General features: G+C 44.5%; 1 protein-coding gene across 2 annotated transcripts in view; it reads right to left on the bottom strand.

Moving 5' to 3' along the window:
- Nucleotides 1–20534, bottom strand: part of GSN (gelsolin) — a 47556-nt gene that overhangs the window by 11958 nt on the left and 15064 nt on the right. Inside the window, exons 1-6 of one of the 2 annotated variants that reach the window (XM_070955773.1) lie at nt 12292–12467; nt 4544–4745; nt 3006–3160; nt 2266–2427; nt 861–1010; nt 29–118 (exon numbers count right to left, since the gene is read on the bottom strand). In XM_070955773.1, coding sequence (XP_070811874.1) covers nt 29–118; nt 861–1010; nt 2266–2427; nt 3006–3160; nt 4544–4745; nt 12292–12351 — 819 coding nt within the window. In that variant the 5' untranslated portion in view covers nt 12352–12467. Of the gene's footprint in view, nt 1–28; nt 119–860; nt 1011–2265; nt 2428–3005; nt 3161–4543; nt 4746–12291; nt 12468–20534 lie in introns of those variants that run through there. The other variant, XM_070955774.1, reaches the window with a different exon arrangement.

The following is a 20534-nucleotide window of genomic DNA, read 5'->3' as shown; positions in this document are numbered from 1 at the left end:
ACCATAGTTCACCAACTTTTGGTTATACCTTGTAGAGTTTAGCCAGCCTTCTGTTGGTCGCGTCAGTTTGGGTGTCATCGGTGGTACCTGCTGGCAGAGTAGGTTTGGGTCCCAACACCTGAAAAACACAGGTATGTCAGCCCTTCCAAGTTATTGTTGTTCGTGGTCTCCATACCTTTGTTCCCCAAATGTTTCCCAGAGAGGAAACAAGTTTGGCGTGGAAAAACAATGATCGATTACGGTTGTTTTGGGGATCTCTCCATCAACTTGGTGACCAGATTGATGGCAGTTATAAAGAGGAAAAGGAAAGAAAGGAAAGAGGGCTCAAACAAAATCTCTGGTAAAGGTAAAGATTCCCTTTGCACATACGTGCTAGTCGTTCCCGATTCTAGGGGGCGGTGCTCATCTCTGTTTCAAAGCCGAAGAGCCAGCGCTGTCCGAAGACGTCTCCGTGGTCATGTGGCCGGCATGACTCAACGCCAAAGGCGCACGGAACGCTGTTCCCTTCCCACCAAATGTGGTCCCTATTTTTTTTCTACTTGCATTTTTTTTACGTGCTTTTGAACTGCAAGGTTGGCAGAAGCTGGGACAAGTCACGGGAGCTCACCCCGTTACGCGGCGCTAGGGATTCGAACCGCTGGACTGCCGACCTTTTCGATCGACAAGCTCAGCGTCTTAGCCACTGAGCTCTGGAGAGGAGATTAAATCATCAGTGGTTGAAACAAAAACTACTAAGTTTTTGTTTCTAAAAAGGGAGGGGGAAAAAAAGCCACGAGAGACATCTCTGTCCACTCAAGATGATAAGGAGCAAGTTCTGGAGAAAGGCTCAGAAGGGATTCACGTCTACGATAAATGAAGACCTGGATCATCTCGTCGCGTTCAGCCCCATCATCCTCAACGTAGACTCTGGCCCGTCCACTTCTCTCGTTGTCCCGGATGCCCTTGGCGACCTGGGTGGCTTTCAGTCTTTCAAACCGGTTGGCATCAGAGCCGCACCACTGGTGAATGTTCTACAGGAGATGAAACAACCGAGGGGGTCAATAGGGGAAAATACAAGGCCAGTGCTAAAAGTATTTGTGTGTGTATGTACACATACAAGCATTGCAAATTGGATTTCTCATGAAAAACAAGCCAGCTCAGAGTCTTTGAGTTAGATGTCCATTCACCTATAGGTCAAAGACCAGAATAATGGTTTACCTACCAAGATATCACATGCTACTTGATGGGGTAATATTTCAAACTCATTTTGAAAAGCCAGATGGGAATTTTTTCCCCTTTCTTAATGAAAGTGTTGTATATTCACCATGCTCCTAATAAAAGATAGAGTAGAGTAGAGTAGAGTAGAGTAGAGTAGAGTAGAGTAGAGTAGAGTAGAGTATATGGAGTAGAGTAAAGTAAAATAGAGTAGAGTAGAGTAGAATAGAATAGAATAGTGTAGAGAGTAAGGTTAGGGTAGGATAGGGTAGGGTAGAGTTGGGTAGGGTAGGGTAGGGTAGGGTAGAGTAGAGTAGAGTAGTGTAGAGTAGAGTAGGATAGGGTAGGGTAGGGTAGGGTAGGGTAGGGTAGGGTAGGGTAGGGTAGGGTAGAGTAGAGTAGAGTAGAGTAGTGTAGAGAGGATAGGATAGGATAGGATAGGATGGGATGGGATGGGATGGGATGGGATGGGATGGGATGGGATGGGATGGGATGGGATGGGATGGAATGGAATAGAATAGAATAGAATAGAATAGAATAGAATAGAATAGAATAGAATAGAATAGAATAGAATAGAATAACAGAGTTGGAAGGGATCTTGGAGGTCTTCTAGTCCAACCCCCTTCTTAGACAGGAAACCCTACACCACTTCAGACCAATGGTTATCCAATCTCTTCTTAAAAGCTTCCAGTGTTGGAGCACTTGCAACCTCTGGAGGCCAATTCTTCCACTGATTAATTGTTCTCACTGTCAGGAAATTTCTCCTTCGTTCTAAGTTGCTTCTCTCCTTGATGAGTTTCCACCCGTTGTTTCTTGTCCTGCCCTCAGGTGCTTTGGAGAATAGCTTGACTCCCTCTTCTTTGTGGCAGCCCCTGAGATATTGGAAGACTGCTATCATGTCACCCCTAGTTCTTCTTTTCATCAGATTGTGAGTTTTTCTTTCTGTTACCTCCCCAGAAGATGTTCTATGGCTTCCGCAGCCGGTGAAATGCCACATTTACAGAACAATGTCATGTAATTTTTGTCCCCAATGCCCAAATCCTCTTGCGAATGACTCTATAGAGCACTTACACTGCCCAGATCCAGGATAAAGCAGTCACCCCTGTTGAAGCTGTCCCAGGTGACGGGCACCTCTGTCGCCCGTGCAGTTCTCCTGCCTTTGACTTGTAAGAGTCTCTGGACCGTGACTTCGTTGGGTACCACATGTCGGAAGCCTGAGGCCACACCACCAGCCTAGAACAGAAGAGAAACAAATGGACCCTCCGCCAAAGATGACCATCAACACATCTTAAGTCAGATCTACAGGAAGGATTTGGCTTATCGGAAACATCTGGATGAGTTGATATTTCCATCTAAGACCAAAGAGAACTGCGTTATTGGTTCTCCTTGGATCAGGGCTCTTTGCTAACAAGTGTCAGGGTTCAAAAGCTTCAAAAGAAATCCAGTTATTTATTAGGAGCTTCATGTCAGCAAGTTCCCAAATGAAGCCAACTCTGACCCCATGTAATTTACGGCCCAGGCATGACCCTGTTTCCCCCCTCTCCCCCCAGGGTGTGTCATCAGTCACATTCGCCAACGGAACAATTTCGCGGGTTGTAGAGATCACTCCCCTCCTGGCCGCTGTGGGTAACCCTGGGAGATAGCCTTGAGAGAGATATGTCTGGAATGTGCTTTTGTTTTTGGCTGCTGTGCTGCTTCACCATTTTCCCCTCCCCCTTGCCTATGGCAACTCGAGAGCAGGCCAGGGATGCTTTGCGCATTGACAACAGGGTTCTGAGCACCATCAAACAAGATCTCCAGCAGGCACCTACTTTGTACTTCAGTCCCGATTTGAAGTATCCTAGGAAAGTGGACGACTCGTGTCCTTGCACTTCCCGGTGTTGGATCGCTCTTCCCCCAAGGTAGTCATCCAGTTGTACTGTGAAAATGGCGGCGGATCCGCTTTCATCTTGGCTGCACTCGTTCCCTGGGAAATGGAGAAGGAAAGAAGCCAAAGAGTTGGAAACCTGTAGGAGGGCTCATCTAGTTGGCCCAAAACCAAGACAAATAGGTGATGATTCTTCCAAGCTATTTATTGTTTCATACCAAAGACAGAATCTTGCCAGGCTGAAAACTCAACTATCTGTACCTATAATATACTTTGGGAACTATTAGGAAGGGGAGGTCCTCACTCTCTCTCTCACACACACATATCTGAGCTGAGGTGCCTCTTATGCACTCTCTCCCTCTTGGAGATTCCATCACATCGTGTGTGGACTTCAACTCCCAGAATCCTTCAGCCATCATGTGTGGACAAACTCACAGCATTCATCAGCCACTGTGTGCGGTCTTCAATTCCCAGAATTCCTCAGTCACCATGTATTGTGTCGGGCCCCAAAACAAAAATGACATGTGATGATTTTTCAGGCTGAGTTCTCTGTTGTTTCACACCTTTAGACAGAATCTTGCCAGATTGAAGACTCCACTATCCGCATCTATAATATGTTCTGAGAACTATTAGGGAGGGCCTGTCTTCACCCTCTGTTTCTCACACGTGATATCCTGGCTAAGTTGCCTCTTAACTCCTCTGGGATGCAGCCCCTCCCTCCCTCCATACCTCTTGTGTGACTTCAACTCCTAGAATGCCTCGGTCATGTGTCAGGTCCCAAACCATGAATGACACATGGTGATTCTTCCAAGCCGAGTTCTTTATCGTTTCATACCCATAGAAATATACACATATATGCAAGCCAATGCACAGGCTCCCTCCACCAGGACTGGAAACTTTACAAAATTAAAACGATAGACTGAATCTTAAAACTCTTGACGCGGAGAATGATCTCCGATCAGTGGTGGGATTCAAATAATTTAACAACCGGTTCTCTGCCCTAATGATCGGCTGGGTGGGCGTGGCCATGGTGGGCATGGCCAGGGGGTGTGACAGGCCCACACCCCATTTTGGGCCTAATAGGCCGTCCTGCAGCCTCCTGGGAGTGAAAATGGGGCGCGTGGGGACTCCTGGAAGGGGCGGGGTGGGAAGCACCCAGTAATTTAACTACCGGTTTTCCCGAACCGGCTGAATCCCACCACTGTCTCCGATACATTTATTTATTTACTTATTGAAATAGATATAGCTTACCCCTCCCCCTCTCTCTCTCTCTCTCACACACACACACACAGTGTGTGTTTGACTCACTGACTGCCCCTGGAGGGCTTACAAACAATCAAAGCAAATGTAAATACAGCCAAAAAAATAAATAAATAAAATACAGCAGAAAAACAAAAATAAAAACCCACCAAATACATAAAACAGCTAATTTAGGATCGCCCCAATCCCACAGAGAGTGGAGTCCCACAGAGCTCTCCTTACCTAGCCAAAAGTGAAGGTCGTACTGCAGGTTCCCGTTGCGTTGCCGGATTGTGTTGAGGATCACATAAGCATCGCCCATGAAAAAATCGCCATAGAGATTTCTCGGCACCGGGACCAAGTCGAACTTCTCAATCCTCCAGATCTGAAGGCCCGGTTGCTTGCCAGCATTCAGGAACTCGGCGTGTTCCACCATGCTGACCGGCTGAGAGAAAAGACAAGATTTTAAAAAATATATATAATTGGCATATTTGACTTGCTCACTTTCTTCCGCTGCTTCCGAAGCAAACGGCACCATCTTATTTCCAGAGACCCTGTCCTTAAAATACAAAAGGCAATGAATTTGACCTCGGAATGAAGGCAAAATATACATATCATCTTCGTTTAACAACCCCATAACTCTGGGCAACTGAGTGGAGCTAGCACAGTGTTTACTGGCCGGATGCCCTTCCCGTCGCCAGTGCGGAGGTTTGTTCAGCAGATATATTTTCATTGTGCCCAGAGAGAGAAATATCTGCCTCTACCTAGGATCAAACTCACAATCTCCTGATGGTGAGGCGAGAGCTCCACCTCTAGGCCACCGCACCACTCCTAAGGCAAAATATACATATCCCAGGATAATATTACAGAATGCAATCTGAATCAATCACCGGTACTGGAAGTTTGTTCTTTCAGACTCTGCTGGAGTCAATCCTCAGGGAACTTCCCAGTCTCCAAGATGCATTCATGTTTGCAGCTAACTAAGATTGTCTATCTATCTACCTACCTACCTATCATCCATCCATCCATCCATCCATCCATCCATCCATCCATCCATCCACAGTTCTATCTATCTATCTATCTATCTATCTATCTATCTACCCACCTACCTACCTACCTACCTACCTACCTACCATCCATCCATCCATCCACCTACAGTTCTATCATCTATCATCTACCTACCTACCTATCATCTATCTATCTGTCTACCTACCTACCTATCTATTGATCGATCGATCTGCCTACCTACCTATCTACCTACCTACCTACCATCCAAAATCAACTCAGTGATTTAGATTTAGATTTTATTTGATTTATATACCACCCTACTCCCAAAGGACTCAGAGCGGTGAACAGCCACAGATAAAACACATAAAAACAAATTTAAAAGCAAAGTAAAACTGAATTAAACAATTTTGGCCCAAGACAGATTTAAAACACCCCAATAATTTAAAACAGATTAAAATTTACATTTTAAAAAAGGGAAAAGATTAGGCCAGGCCAGCCTGATGGAATAAAAAGGTCTTAAGAGCGCGGCGGAAGGTGCGTAGATCCGGGATTCTCCATATCTCCGTGGGAAGCTCATTCCAGATAGTAGGTGCCCCCACAGAGAAGGCTCTCCCTGTGGGGGCCGCCAGTCGACACTGTTTGGCCGACGGCACCCTGAGGAGCCCCTCTCTATGGGAGCGTACCGGCTGGTGGGAGGCTATTGGTGGCAGCAGGCGGTCCCGTAGGTAACCAGGTCCTAAGCCATGGAGTGCTCTAAAGGTGGTAACCAAAACCTTGAAGCGCACCCGGAAGACCATCGGGAGCCAGTGCAGCTCACGCAGGAGAGATGTTACATGGGAATGCCATGTCTCTCCCATAACCACCCGCGCGGCCGCACTCTGCGCCAGTTGGAGCCTCCGGGTGCTCCTCAAGGGGAGCCCCATGTAGAGAGCGTTGCAATAGTCCAGGCGGGAAGTGAAGAGGGCATGAGTGACCGTGAGTAAGGAGTGAGAGCCATCCGGTTCTGTTGTGGCTCCGTTACCGGAGCCTGTGTCATCGGCAGGAGAGGACTCCAAGAGTGAAGGGGAGGAGTTGGCAAGGCCTCCCTCTCCAGGACCCTCCTCTCTGGCAATGCCTTCGGTGTCCGCCGAAGGGCAAGAGATAGGGCCGGGGCCAAGCACGTCCACGCAGCCACAGATGGACAGTGATGAGGGTAATGAGTCTTGGCTGGATCCACGCCAGCGTCGCAGAGATAAGCGTGCGCAACAGAAGAAAAGGCGTGCCCGAGATTAGGCTGAGTCACTGGACCACACCCCACAGGATATAAAAGGGAGCGTGGTGGCCAGTCAAACCTTGTGACGAACAAAGCTGAAAGCTTCCACACCATTCTGCATTGCCGGACTTTTGCTATAAGACTTGGCTGGATTATCTCTGGACTTGATTGTAATTATTGAGCTGTTCCTTTTGATGTATCAGAAGTGGGGAGAAGTTATCTCTCCTCTTCGTAAATAATAAACTCTTGGCAGGCAGCCACTAGTTCTGTTATCATAAGGAAAAGGATTTTGCCGGCTGGTTTGGTCTTTAACTCTTGAACGTCTGTTGGTGTGTGTGCGTGTGATTGGGGACAGAACAGGTTCAGTGCTTCCATCCCAAATCGCCAAGTGGCCTCTTTTTTCCTGATCCGTTGACAGAATCAGCTTTCCAAGACTTCAGGCTGGCTTTTGGCCAGTCCTGCATCGAGATTCCAGCCATTGGGAAGACCGGACTTTGTGCAAGCTAGAGATAAGCACCGAAGCCCAGCCCTCCTTCGCTTTTAGCCTCTGCCCTGCTAAAATTAAGACACAAGCTGGTTCTTGGTGCAGGAAACCTAGAACGGAGCAGCCACTTCCTGCCAAAACTCAATTCCCCATGACCGAAACCGACTTCATTGAACGCACGTGACTCAAGAGTCTTGTTTTCGTGGTGTTGCTTTGGTGACTCGAGGAAACGCGCAAGAAAAACGAGGCCTCGGTGAAATTCCGTCGCTGACTATCCTAGAACGAATTGACAGGTTTCTGCTCACAACGGTTCTCAGGACTTCAGTAACTTTCTTTGTCTGGCAGGGAGGCGGCCGACTAACCAAACCAGTTCGGTTACGATATGAATATAATAAACACTTTTTTTAAAAAAAAGAAAAGAACGAGTTGGTTTCAATGTAGACATTCCTTCCAGTCTCGTTCTTCGAGAGTTTGTTTTGCATCAACCAAAGGTGTAGAAAATGACAGGTAAGTTTCTCGCCTAGAATTAGAATGAATGAGCTGGAAGGGACCTTGGAGGTCTTCTAGTCCAGCCCCCTGCTCAAGGAGGAGAACCTATACTATTTTAAGTAAGAGAATGTCTAGACTCTTCTTAAAAACTTCCAGTGATGGAGATCCCGCAACTTCTGGTGGCAAGCTGTTCCACTGGTTAATTGTCCTTACTGTTAGGAAGTTTCTCCTTAATTCCAGGTTGCTTCTCTCTTTGATTAGTTTCCATCCGTTGTTGGAAGCTCTAGTGGCTTTGCAGATGCATTGCTCTGTAGCATTTAGATAGCTGTGAGCTCTCACCTCTCCATCAGGAGGCTGTGAGTTCGATCCTAGGTAGAGGCAGATATTTCTCCCTCTCTGGGCACAATGAGAATATATCTGCTGAACAAAACTCCGCATTGGCGACCGGAAGGGCATCCAGCCAGTAAACACTCAGCTGCATTCAGTCGCCCAGACTCCACCCCGCAAGGGATTATGGGCTCATTAAAAGACTTAGATGGTGAATACAGGTAGTTCTTGATTTATGACCACAATTGAGCCTCAAATTTCCATTGCTAAGCAAGACGGTTGTTAAGCCCCGTCTTACGACCTTTCTTGCGACAGTTGCTAAGCGAATCACTGCAGTTGTTAAATTAGTAATACGTTTGTTCAGTGAATCTGGCTTCCCCATTGACTTTGCTTGTCAGAAGGTCGCAAAAGGGAATCACACTGCGACCGTCATAAATAGGAATCAGGTGCCAAGTGTCTGAATTTTGATCACGTAACTCTAGGGGATGCTGTAACGGTGATAAGTCACTTTTTCCAGTGCTGTTGTAACTTCTAATGGTCAATAAACGAATGCTTGTAAGTCACCCGATCCTATAATCCTATAACAACATACCTAAATTCCTATCAATTATGCCACCAGATTAAATGGAGTTAAAATGACAGAGCCTGGATAGCTCTGCAGACTAAGCACTGTAATTTAACACCAGCTGTCTGCAATTAAAGTAAGTTCGAATCTTGCCAGGCTCAAGGTTGACTCAGCCTTCCATCCTTTCTAAGGTAGGTAAATTGAGGACCCAGTTTGTGGGGGCAATAAGCTGACTTTGTATAAAATATACAACAGTATGAAGGCTATTGCTTAACACACTGTAAGCTGCCCTGAGTCTCCGAAGAAGGGCGGCATATAAATCAAATTTAAAAAAAAAATCACCTAAGTAGGTATCAGATTCTGTGAAGGGTTTCACCGAAGTTTCTGAATGTGTGGCTTTATTAAAAAAAAAAAAAGAAAAAAGAAAAATCAATCATATTCTTCTGGCTGCTTCTAATTGGCATTTTGGAATGCAGCACCGGGACTTAACCGGAGGGCAAGGAAAGAAGCGCCAATTATCTCTGGAAATTGGTGCCTCAAATTAAAAACAGAACGGATAATGAAAACGAGGAAGCCGCTTGCAGACACCACTGGCAAGAAAGTCAGATTTTGCTCCTCCGGGTAGCATGTGCCCCTAGGACTGGGATGGCGAACCAATGGCACGCGTGCCAGAGGTGACACGCACAGCCCTCTCGGTGGGCACGCGCGCCGTCGCCCCAGCTCAGCCAGCTGGCTGTTGGGTTTCCGAGGTGTGTGTGCACACCAGTCAGCTGGTTGTTGGGTTTCTGGCACTCTGGCATGCGTACGCACGCGTGTTCCGGTTTGGTCACTCTGTGCCTTGCAAAAAAAAAAAAAAAAAAAATGTCTGGCTTCCAAACTTGAAATTGTTCCCATGCTGTGCCAATGCTCTGTTATTCAAACCTCTGTCTTCACCGTTTGTAAATTCTCCGCCGTTTGGACAGATGTCACTTTGTGGTATCCCAGGGAAAATGTGCACGTTGCGTGTGTGGATCGGCACACACAACCTTGCAGGTTTGAGATCTCCAGAAGTTTCTAAAGAGCCTTGGTGGCGCAGCAGACTAAAGTGCTGTTAAAGTAGCACCAGCTGCCTGCAATTACTGCAAGTTCGAATCTCACCAGGCTCAAGGTTGACTCAGCCTTCCGTCCTTCCGAGACAGGTAAAATGAGGACCCGGATTGTGGGGGCAATAAGCTGACTTTGTATAAAAAAAGAACACCACATGGGGGGCCCCCGAAAGTCCTACTAAGCAGGTGTATACAAAAGGATGAAGGCTATTGCTTAACGCATTGTAAGCCGCCCTGAGTCTCCGGAGAAGGGCAGCATATAAATCGAACCAATAAATAAATAAATAAATAATAAAGGGGGAGAAGGACTGTTCCACCCTGCTTGGATTGAAAGCTCGGTCTTAGGAGAGGTGATCGAAAGAATGCAAGGAATCTGGCTTTTTTTAAAAAAGACAGCTGAAGGGAGATATGAGGGTATCACACGAAAGAGGCCATGGAGACAAGGGAGGGTTTTAAGCGAAGGAATTTTAAGTTTTAAGGAATTGGGTACGCCCAGTCTAGAGAAAAGAAGGACCAGGGGAGACATGACAGCGATATTCCAGTATTTGAGGGACTGTCACAGAGAAGAGGGGGTCAAACTATTCTCCAATGCACCTGGAGACAGGACAAGACACAATGGATGGAAACTAATCAAGGAGAGAAGCAACCTAGAAGTAAAGGAGAAATTTCCTGACAGTTAGAACATTTAATCAGCGGGATGGGCTTTGTCTTCAGAAGTTATGGGTGCTTACGTTTTTAAGAAGAGACTGGACAGCCATTTGTCTGAAATGGTATAAGCAGTGGTGGGATTCAGCCAGTTCGCACCTATTCGGGAGAACCGGTTATTGGAAGAAATCTTATTTTGTTTTGTTTTTCCACTTTACAGGGCTAATCCTGTAAGGTAGGCAGGAAGGAAACATTCTGGCGGTGTTTCTAGCCTAATCTATATTGCCCTGCTTACAGAAACTGCCTCTCTGGTGAACCCTTACTACATTGTAACAGCTAAGACGAAGCGCCCCATCGACCTGAGTGACGTTGAGTTGGCCACGCCCACACGGTCACATGACTACCGAGCCACACCTACCCAGCGGGTCATTAGGGGAGAGAACCGGTTGTTAAATTATTTGAATCCCACCACTGGGTATAAGGGGGTTAGACTAGAAGACCTGTGAAGTCCCTTCCAGCTGATTGAAAGTAGGAAGCAGGTTCGGGATGAAGGTTGAGAAAAATATCACCATCGTAAGAGCACTTTGACAGTAGACAACTGACCAACGCATATGCAAGCAGAGACTAAACATGGCATCTCTCCAGGATGCTTGAAGTTGCATTCCTTGTTAGAGGATTGGACTCAAGGATCGTAATTCTCCCCATGGTTAATTCTACAATCTAATTGCAAAGACGGAACAGCAGGTGGTACTCAAATCTTTTTAAGTACGCAAAGCACATCGTGAATATTAACCCGGTCATGTTGTTAAGCCATCTGATCAGGCCTGGCCAATGCTACTACTACCTACATGTTGCGTAGATAGATATCCTTAGATGCAAATCAGTTTTCTTAGGGTGCTTCCCCCCCCTTTTTTTAAAAAAAACCCCCCTAATTTAGAGTGCCTGAGGTTATGAGGAAATAATTACCCGAGTAAACTTATGGCCGGAGTGAAATTTGAACTCCGGGGGTGCTTAACCAGTTAGACATGTTGCAATGCATTAGATCAGATGTCCAAAAACAAAGAAAGAAATTCACTCTGTCAGTCTCATATTTTCTTTTCTTTCTCTTTCTTTCTTTCTTTCTTTCTTTCTTTCTTTCTTTCTTTCTTTCTTTCCTTCCTTCCTTCCTTCCTTCCTTCTTTCTTTCCTTCTTTCTTTCTTTCTCTTTCTTTCTTTCTTTCTTTCTTTTCTCTCTCTCTCACACACACTTATTCATTTATGAAATTTATGTGCCACCCATCTCACTATCAAGTGACTTTGGGCATTTCTCTCTCTCTCTCTCTCTCTCTCTCTCTCTCTCTCTCTCTCACACACACACACACACACACACACACACACACACACTCTCCAGGGTGGATAAAAACCAATGATTTTTAAAAAAAAAAATAAAAAAAAATCAGATTTTTTGATTTAAATCGGATTTTTTTGATTTTTATCAAATTTATTTTAATAAAAAACTTTTGGGGTAAAAATCTATCGTAAGATAGTTTTCAATTTAAGATACATAAATAATTTAGTTTATTCAGCATGAAATGGAGCTTAGTTATGTAGCACAAGGCTGTATATTCTGCAACACCGGGACTATCAATGAGTCAACAGCGGGTCAAAGGAGTAGCAGAGATGACAGTTGCTCTTTAAAAATTATGATTTAAATCGAGTTGATTTAAATCAAGCCTTTTTACTAGTGATTTAAATCATGATTTAAATTGTGATTTAAATCAACTCGATTTAAATCAAATCCACCCTGACACTCTCTAATTCATTTATTAAATTTATATGCCACCCATCTCACTATCAAATGACTCTGGGCATCTCTCTCTCTTCCCCCCCTCTCTTTTACCTATCTATCCATCTATCTGTTAACTATCTATCATCTATCTCTGTCTGTCTGTCTGTCTACCTATCTACCTACCTGTAAAAGTCATAGCATATTACCGGTTCACCAACTGACTTGGCAAAACCTTGGCCAACGTAAGCATTAAAACGCAGAGCTCCCCTGCCCTCCATCTGCTAATCCCAAAAATCCTGCTGCTGCTTTTATTGCAAGCTAATGAGCTGGTCCAGAGCACTTGAGCATTGAAAGTCCTTGTCACTCACCCCAGCCAAGAGCACGACCATCAGCGAGACAAGAGGAGAGGCACTTCCCAAAGGCATCATGTTTTACTCTCTCGTAGGTTTCGGGCTGAATTAAACTTTCCCAACCCACCTCCCTGCAACTGAAGCCTGGAACGAGCCCGGTCTTCTTCTCGAGTCTACCTTAGAACCGAGAGACGGAGGGAATCCAGGACTTGGCTTTTTATCTCCTATCGGTGTGCAATTCTTGGCTGGGATTCCACTCCGGGGAACGCCCAACTCCAGCTGAAACACACACAGCTGGACCCGCCTCTGATGTGCCGGACAAAGAATCAAGGTGCAGTAAAGGCCAACTCCCTGCAGGCTATCCAGGCAGAAAGCCAACCGGTACTTAATACTCCCAGGCTGAAATCCCTGAGAAGAGATGGGAATTGCCAACAGGTTATGTAAGGCCAGGAGGCAGCCTTTGTTCACCAATTGGTTGTTATTGTGGGGCAGGAATTCCTCGACTTAGAACAGTTTGTCTAAGTGACCGTTCGGAGTTACAATAGCCATAGCACTTAAGACTTTATATGCCGCTTCATATTGCTTTACAGCCCTCTCTAAGCGGTTCACAGAGTCAGCCTATTGCCCCGCCCCAACAATCTGGGTCCTTATTTTACCGACCTCGGAAGGACGGAAGGCTGAATTAACCTTAAAGCCAGTCAAGATCGAACTCCTGGCAGTGGGCAGGGTCAGCCTGCAGTAATGGAGGAAGGCGTGTTGGATACATTCACCCAGTGGTGGGATTCAAATAATTTAACAACCAGTTCTCTGCTCTAATAACCAGCTGGGTAGGTGTGGCTCGGTGGTCATGTGACCCTGTGGGTGTGACCAACTCAATGTCACTCACGTCGATGGATCTTCACCTTACTGTTACAATGTAATAAGGGTTAACCAGAGAGGCAGTTTCTGTAAGCAGGGCAATAAAGATTAGGCTAGAAACACCACCAGAATGTTTCCTTTCTGCCTTCCTTACAGGATTAGCCCTGTAAAGTGGAAAAAAACAAAATAAGATTTCTTCCAACAACTGGTTCTCTGAACTGCTTAGAAAGTTTACAACCGGTTCTACCGAATAGGTGCGAACTGGCTGAATCCCACCACTGCATTCGCCCCCTTGAGTTATAAATAAGATATAAATAAATAAGAAAAGCAGGATATCAATAAAATTAATAAAAATTGGGATGTCTGAACACGGCAAAAGGTTAGATGTTGGGTTTAGGCAACACAAATAATTTGTCTCCCTTGGATCAGACCCAGAATCTCAAATGTGTACCTCCTTCCTTCTTCCCCTCCTCTTGGGGTTATGAGTAGCACACTGTGTCTATTTTGCTCCATCGCTTTCCTCCAAATGAAGGAAAGTACTACATGTTTTTTTGCAGAAAGAAGCTACTTTGTCGGTTCTCTTGGGACTCTCTTCCCAAAACAATTTTGCTTGAATGTCCTCAGAACTTATGTTTTCGGGTCGTGCCCCGATCTGGTTCAGCTCCCTCTCCAGTCCTTTCCCACATTAAGGGCCAGGGATGGTACCAGGAGGGCTATTATCCCAGGGTGCAACCCATGGGAGAATATAATACCATGTTCTTCCCCGAAAATAAGCCCACCCCGAAAATATTTAAACACATGCGCAGCTGATTTGGTTAGGGTTAGGGGAGAGTGAGTTGGAAATCAGGTAAGAGGAGCCCTATCTTGTTCCATGAGCCCCAAAATAATAAGGCCTCCCCAAAAATAAGGCCAAGCGCTTATTTCAGGGTTCCAAAAAAATATAAGACAGGGTCTTATTTTCGGGGAAACACGGTATTAGTTACCAGCAGCTGTAATGACAGAGAAACCAAAAATCTCCCTCATGCTCAGGGGGAAGTTAACCCCCAACCCTAAATGTCCTATCTATCCATCAAGTTTGGGAAGCTTTTGTTGTTCTTCCACTCGATGGTGTCTGGATCTCAGAGACTGCCTGGACAATCCTTGTGTGTTTTTTCAGGAGTGCTTGGATATTGTCTCTTTCCTGGGACTGAGAGAAATTGACCGGCCCAAGATCACCCAGCTGGCTTTGTGCCTAAGGCAGGACTAGAATTCATGGTCTTTTGGTGATTTGTCCCAAAGTCAACCAGAAGGCTTTCATGCTTGTGAACTAGAACTCACTGTATCCTGGTCATTGGCCCAAGCCACCCAGGAGGCTTTCATGTCTACGGCGGAACTAGAATTCACTGTCTCCTGGTCACTCAGAAGGCTTTCATGCCTACGGTGGAACTAGAACTCACTGTCTCCTGGTCACTCAGAAGGCTTTCATGCCTACGGTGGAACTAGAACTCACTGTCTCCTGGTCACTCAGAAGGCTTTCATGCCTAAGGTGGAGCTAGAACTCAGCATCTCCTGGTGAATGACCCAAGTCACCCAGGAGGCTTTCATGTCTAAGGCGGAACTGGAACTCACTGTCTCCTGGTCACTGGCCCAAGCCGCCCAGGAAGCTTTCATGTCTAAGGCGAAACTAGAACTCACTGTCTCCTGGTGAATGGCCCAAGTCACCCAAAAAGCGTTCATGTCTAAGGCAGAACTAGAACTCACTGTCTCCTGGTCACTGACCCAAGTCACCCAGAAGGCTTTCATGCCTACAGTGGAACTAGAACTCACTGTCACCTGGCCCAAGTCACCCAGCCAGCTTTCATGCCTAAGGCAGGACTAGAATTCCCAGTCTCCTGGTTTCTATCTGGATGCCTTAACCACTACACCGAATTGGCTTTCCTCACAAATAAAATATTTATTTTTAAAAGCTGACTCATGCCTGCGGCACTAACTCATTAGTTACTTGTTCCATGGTTTGGCTAAGTGCTGTGGAATGTTTTCAAATATTCCAATAGGTCAAGTTAGAAGAAGAGAGCCAGTTTGGGAAGCACGGATCTCGAGGAGAACATTCCTACCCAATGCTGTTGTGATCTAACGTGTTGGATCCTTTCCAGGTATCTCTACTCTTGACTGGTAACAGGATCAAGCAAGGCACTGTAGCTACATGATCCTACTGCCCCAAAGCTTAGCCACAATGCACAGCATAATTAACACTTTCCAAACATGTGCTAAAACAAATGAAAAACGGTTGCAGGGTTACTAAAGGGTTACTCCCCTTACTAGAGAGATTGCCAGGGAGGACAGACGACTTTTATGTACGCTCCAAGACTCAAACCCAGCTACCACAACATGCAGTAGCAAAATTCTGTGTCACTGCAATGTCCACAAGAAAAAAACTGGTTAGAGAATTATAGATGTCAACTGGTGCCAATTTTTTGGAGATTATCTATAACCATTATTGGAAAAATACATTTACTCACATACGTATTGGCTCTCAGCTCAGGTAAATTAGGGAGTGATCCTAACAGTTTGAGATCATGTATTTTATTCCCGATTAACGTCAGTATTATTTTTAATTTATTGTATGTCTATTGCTGGTCGATGACCGTAATAAAGTTTTTATTTAGAGTGCGCAGAAATGGCAAAATTGACGAGTGAGATAAATAATGAGGAGAAATCTAAATATTACGAAGTATGGGGAAATTGGTATAATTGGTTAAAGAACAAGACAAAAACATGATCTTAGGATATGACTAGCTTATGCATTTGAAAGATGAGTTATACTGAATATAATATTGAATAGCTAAGGATGAAGTATATTTGATGTATGATTTCTTAATATGTATAAACACTGGGCCTCTGAAGGAGGTAGAGATTGTACATTTTCTTTTATAATGGAAAAATTTAATAAAGTATATTATAAAAAAATTTTTTTTATTCATTCCGTTATTCTGTCAAAAATAGGCATGGAATGTTGATCTTTACTTGATTTTTAACATAAAGAGACCAACACTTTGGAAAAACCTTGTGTCTTCTTGACGGTTTGGGACTGAATTCTTGACCGCGCTGGCTGGAGAATTCAGAAAATTGCATCCCAACCCATCTGGCTGAGGGGAAAAACTGCTATTCCAATACTAAAAAAAGATATATATATATATATATTGCAATTCCAACGCTCAAAGATGTTTGAAACAAGTTTAAAGGCTTCCAGAGACCAAAATTGCTACCTAGAATAACCATTGCAGTACAGTCAGACGTCCTGCTAAGTTCTAGGAGATGTTTGAACTCTACGGGAACTTCAAAAAAAACAAACAAACATGAAAATTAATAAGGGGATCTATCCATGACTTCAAAAGAAGCAAGCAAATAAAAGCTGCAGGCACAAAGTCACGGAAATGTCCAAAACGGAGGACTAAATTCCAGCAATTTAACTCCAAGCATGCCACCTCTTCTCAAATTTTCTGATGCCGACAGCCAAAAGCGGAAAACCTCACGTTGTTTGGAATGGTTAAAACTTAGTTACTGGAGCCAGTGTTTCAATTTGGTGTTGAATCAGCAGGGGGCACACAAACACCATTAAAAAAAAACAAAAAAACAAAAAAAAAAACCTCCACGCGTGCGCACACACGCAACAAAAGCAGTCTTGATAGAGACCAGGAAATAAAACCCAAAGTTTGTAGGAAGGCAATGCTTTACCCTAACAAAAAAATATAATATATTTTGTTTCTTGCATTCTCTAATAACAATAGAATAGAATAGAACAAAGTAGAGTAGAATAAAGTAGAGTAGAATAGAATAGAGAATATAGTAGAATGGATAGAATACAGTAGAATAGAGAGTAGAATATAATAGAGAATTGAGAATTGAGTAGAGAATAGAATAGAATAGAATACAGAATAGAGTAGAATAGATAATATAGTAGAATAGATAGAATACAGCAGAACAGAGAGTAGAATATAATAGAGAATTGAGAATAGAATAGAATAGAATAAAGAGTAGAGTAGAGTAGAATAGAAGTAGTGTAGCGTAGAGTAGAGTAGAGTAGAGTAGAATAGAATAGAATAGAATAGAAGTAGAGTAGAGTAGAATAGAATAGAATAGAATAGAATAGAATAGAATAGAATAGAATAGAATAGAATAGAATAGAATAGAATAGAATAGAAGTAGGGTAGAGTAGAGTAGAGTAGAGTAGAGTAGAGTAGAGTAGAGTAGAGTAGAGTAGGGTAGGGTAGAGTAGAATAGAATAGAATAGAATAGAATAGAATAGAAGTAGGGTAGGGTAGGGTAGGGTAGGGTAGGGTAGGGTAGAGTAGAGTAGAGTAGAGTAGAGTAGAGTAGAGTAGAATAGAATAGAATAGAATAGAATAGAATAGAATAGAATAGAATAGAATAACAGAGTTGGAAGGGACCTTGGAGGTCTTCTAGTCCAACCCCCTGCTTAGGCAAGATACCCTACACAACTTCAGACAAATGGTTGTCCAATCTCTTCTTAAAAACTTCCAATGTTGGAGCATTTACAACTTCTGGAGGCCAATTGTTCCGCTGATTAATTTTTCTAACTGTCAGGAAATTTCTCCTTCGTTCAGGGTTGCTTCTCTCCTTGCTTAGTTTCCATCCGTTGCTTCTTGTCCTGCCCTCAGGTGGCTTTGGAGAATAGGTTGACCCCCTCATCTTTGTAGGAGCCCCTCAAATATTGGAGCAGTGCTATCATGTCTCCCCTAGTCCTTCTTTTCATCAAACTAGACATACCCAATTCCAGCAACCGTTCTTCATATGTTTTAGCCTCCAGGCCTCTAAGATTTCAGAATATATTATATGGTTCATTGGGAAAGGGTAAATCACCCTTTTCCTTGATATTTTAAACATTGGATACACATAAAGCACAAATGCTTTGATGATGATCACTCCTGTTGACTTCCAAAGCATTCTTCTACGCTTTACGTTCTACATTCAACGCAGCACCTTCCCTGGTTTTGTTCTAGATCAAACCTTCTCTTTTCCCCCTGCTAGAAGTGCCCAGGAATGTGGTTAAATTAGCTACAGCAGTGGCCAAAATTGTGGAAACCTTTTGGGAAAAGTGTATTTTTGAGGTTTGATGGCTAATAACACCACTTTTTTTTGGGAGTTTCAAGATAATCCTATTCCACTGCTGGAATGGCCTGGGAATAGCCCAGATCTCCACCCGATTGAAAATCAATGGAGCCGACTAAAGAAACTTGGTTAGTCAGAAGCGACTCAGCAATAAAACCCAGTTAATAGAAGCCATCCTTCAATCTTGGTTTCACATTAGAACAGCTGCAGAGCTCAAAGACTTGGTTCACTCCATGGGAAGACGTTGTAAGGCCGTCATTCATGCTAAAGGTGACCCAACGAAGGATTCACTGACATGGGGATCATTTTTGTAGATCTCGGTTTTTCTATGGGGATCATTTTTGTATAATCTTGTTTTTTTTACGTGCTTCCCTTTTCTTCTTTATACTGTAACTGCTATTCTAATAGCAAATCCTTCCTAAAATTTATTGCATTACATTCTTGATTAAATTGTCTTTCCATTGATATATAATTTTATGGTACTACTCCAGAAAAAAAAAGTGGTGTTATTAACTCGTTTTAGAAAATACACTTTTCCCAAAAGGTTTCCACAATTTTGGGCATGACTGTAAATTGTGGGCCTCCCAATGTGGTTTGATCTGTATACGGCTCACTAGCCTAAACAAATATTCTACCCAACCGCAAAAAGAGTGATTTCTCTAGGCACACCCTCTCACACAATCCCAATCTGCTGACTCAGCCAGCCTCGGAACTAAGCCCACCCTCTAAATAAACCATCGCCCTCTTCAATTAAACACAACGCTCACAACCGACTGCAGAGGTATGGATTGCATTTCTTTCCCTCCATATGATTCCCCCCCTGCACCACCTCAAAAACCATCTGGGGGAAATTCCAATGAGGTTTTGGGGGGGGATCAAATTCAGCAGCACTTTCGCAGCAGAGGAAAAATAAATACGCCCGAGAGGCGAGGATAACAGAGTTGGAAGGGACCTTGGAGGTCTTCTAGTCCAACCCCCCCGCAGCTCAAGCAGGAGACCCTAAACCTGTTGTGGTCCGCAAGCAGTCTGCGGAGCTGGCAGCAGAGTCGGACAGTGAGGAGGCTGGGGAGGAACATGGGCCAGTCCTGGAGAATGGGGAAGGCTCGGACGAGGGCTCTGTGTCAGAGGCAGAGATGGGGCCAGGGCCATCTGGGAGTGATGTGCGGACTCCACAGCCTCCAGAGTCGGACAGCGGAGAGGCAGAGGAACAGGAGGAGCCTGTTCCCAGTGCGTGCATGCGCAGAGCTGCCAGAAGGCAAGAACAGTTAAAACAAAAGGGACGACTCGGGAGTAAGGCCTGGAGATGATTGGCCCCTCCCATAAGGCTTAAAAGAGGAGCAAAGGCACGTGGGACCTTTGCAGGAAAGCAACGTTGTTAATTCTGTTCCCAGTCAGCATCTCTGTTTGATTCTGGACTCTGTGTGGCTTTGCCAAATAGGTCTTTGGCAGCGTGTCAAGGGAGATAAAGGTTGGTGATTATCCCGAAGGACTCCTCCCGAAGGACTTTTTGCAACTAATTGGGACTCAGCTGTGAATGAATGTAATTCACAGCTGTTGCAATAAAAGAAGTTTTGGGGACTACTTGGGCAGAAGGTTGGACTAGAAGACCTCCAAGGTTCCTTCCAGCACTGTTATTCTGTTATCCTAGATTCACGTAATAACCGTGTTACAAATTTAACAACGGCAGCAGAGGTGGTATTCAGCCGGTTTGGACCGGTTCACCCAAACCGGTAATGGAATTCATGGATGCCCCGCCCCCGCCCCAGCTCTATGCCATCCTATTTAGGCACGTTTTTGAGGCTGGGTGCATGCGCGGAAGGCGCGCACACAAGCAAAGCGCATGTGCAGAAGGCAGGCACGTGTGCGAACCAGGCGCTGCACATGGCGAACCAGTGGTAACATATCCTGTTTCCCTGAAAATAAGACCCAACTGGAAAATAAGCCCTAGCGTGATTTTTCAGGATGCTCGTAATATAAGCCCTACCCCCAAAATAAGCCCCAGTTAAGATTGTCAGCCAGATGGGTGCATTTAGTACTGTATTTTCCCCAAAATAAGACCCAACCAGAAAATAAGCCCTAGCATGATTTTTCAGGATGCTTGTAATATAAACCCTACCCCCCAAAATAAGCCTCAGTTAAGATTGTCAACTAGATGGATGTATTTAGTACCGTATTTCCCCCCCAAATAAAATCTACCCAGAAAATAAGCCCTAATGAGTCTTTTGGAGCAACAATTAATATAAAACCCAGTCTTATTTTTGGGAAAACACGGTAATCTGAAACCCACCGCTGAA

This window comes from Pituophis catenifer, unplaced genomic scaffold (assembly GCF_029215685.1).
Source record: "Pituophis catenifer annectens isolate HBS135680 unplaced genomic scaffold, rPitCat1.0.hap2 SCAF_17, whole genome shotgun sequence".
Taxonomy (NCBI): Eukaryota; Metazoa; Chordata; class Lepidosauria; order Squamata; family Colubridae; genus Pituophis; species Pituophis catenifer.
Note: the sequence above shows the minus strand (reverse complement) of the source record. Positions and strands in the feature narration are given on the sequence as shown.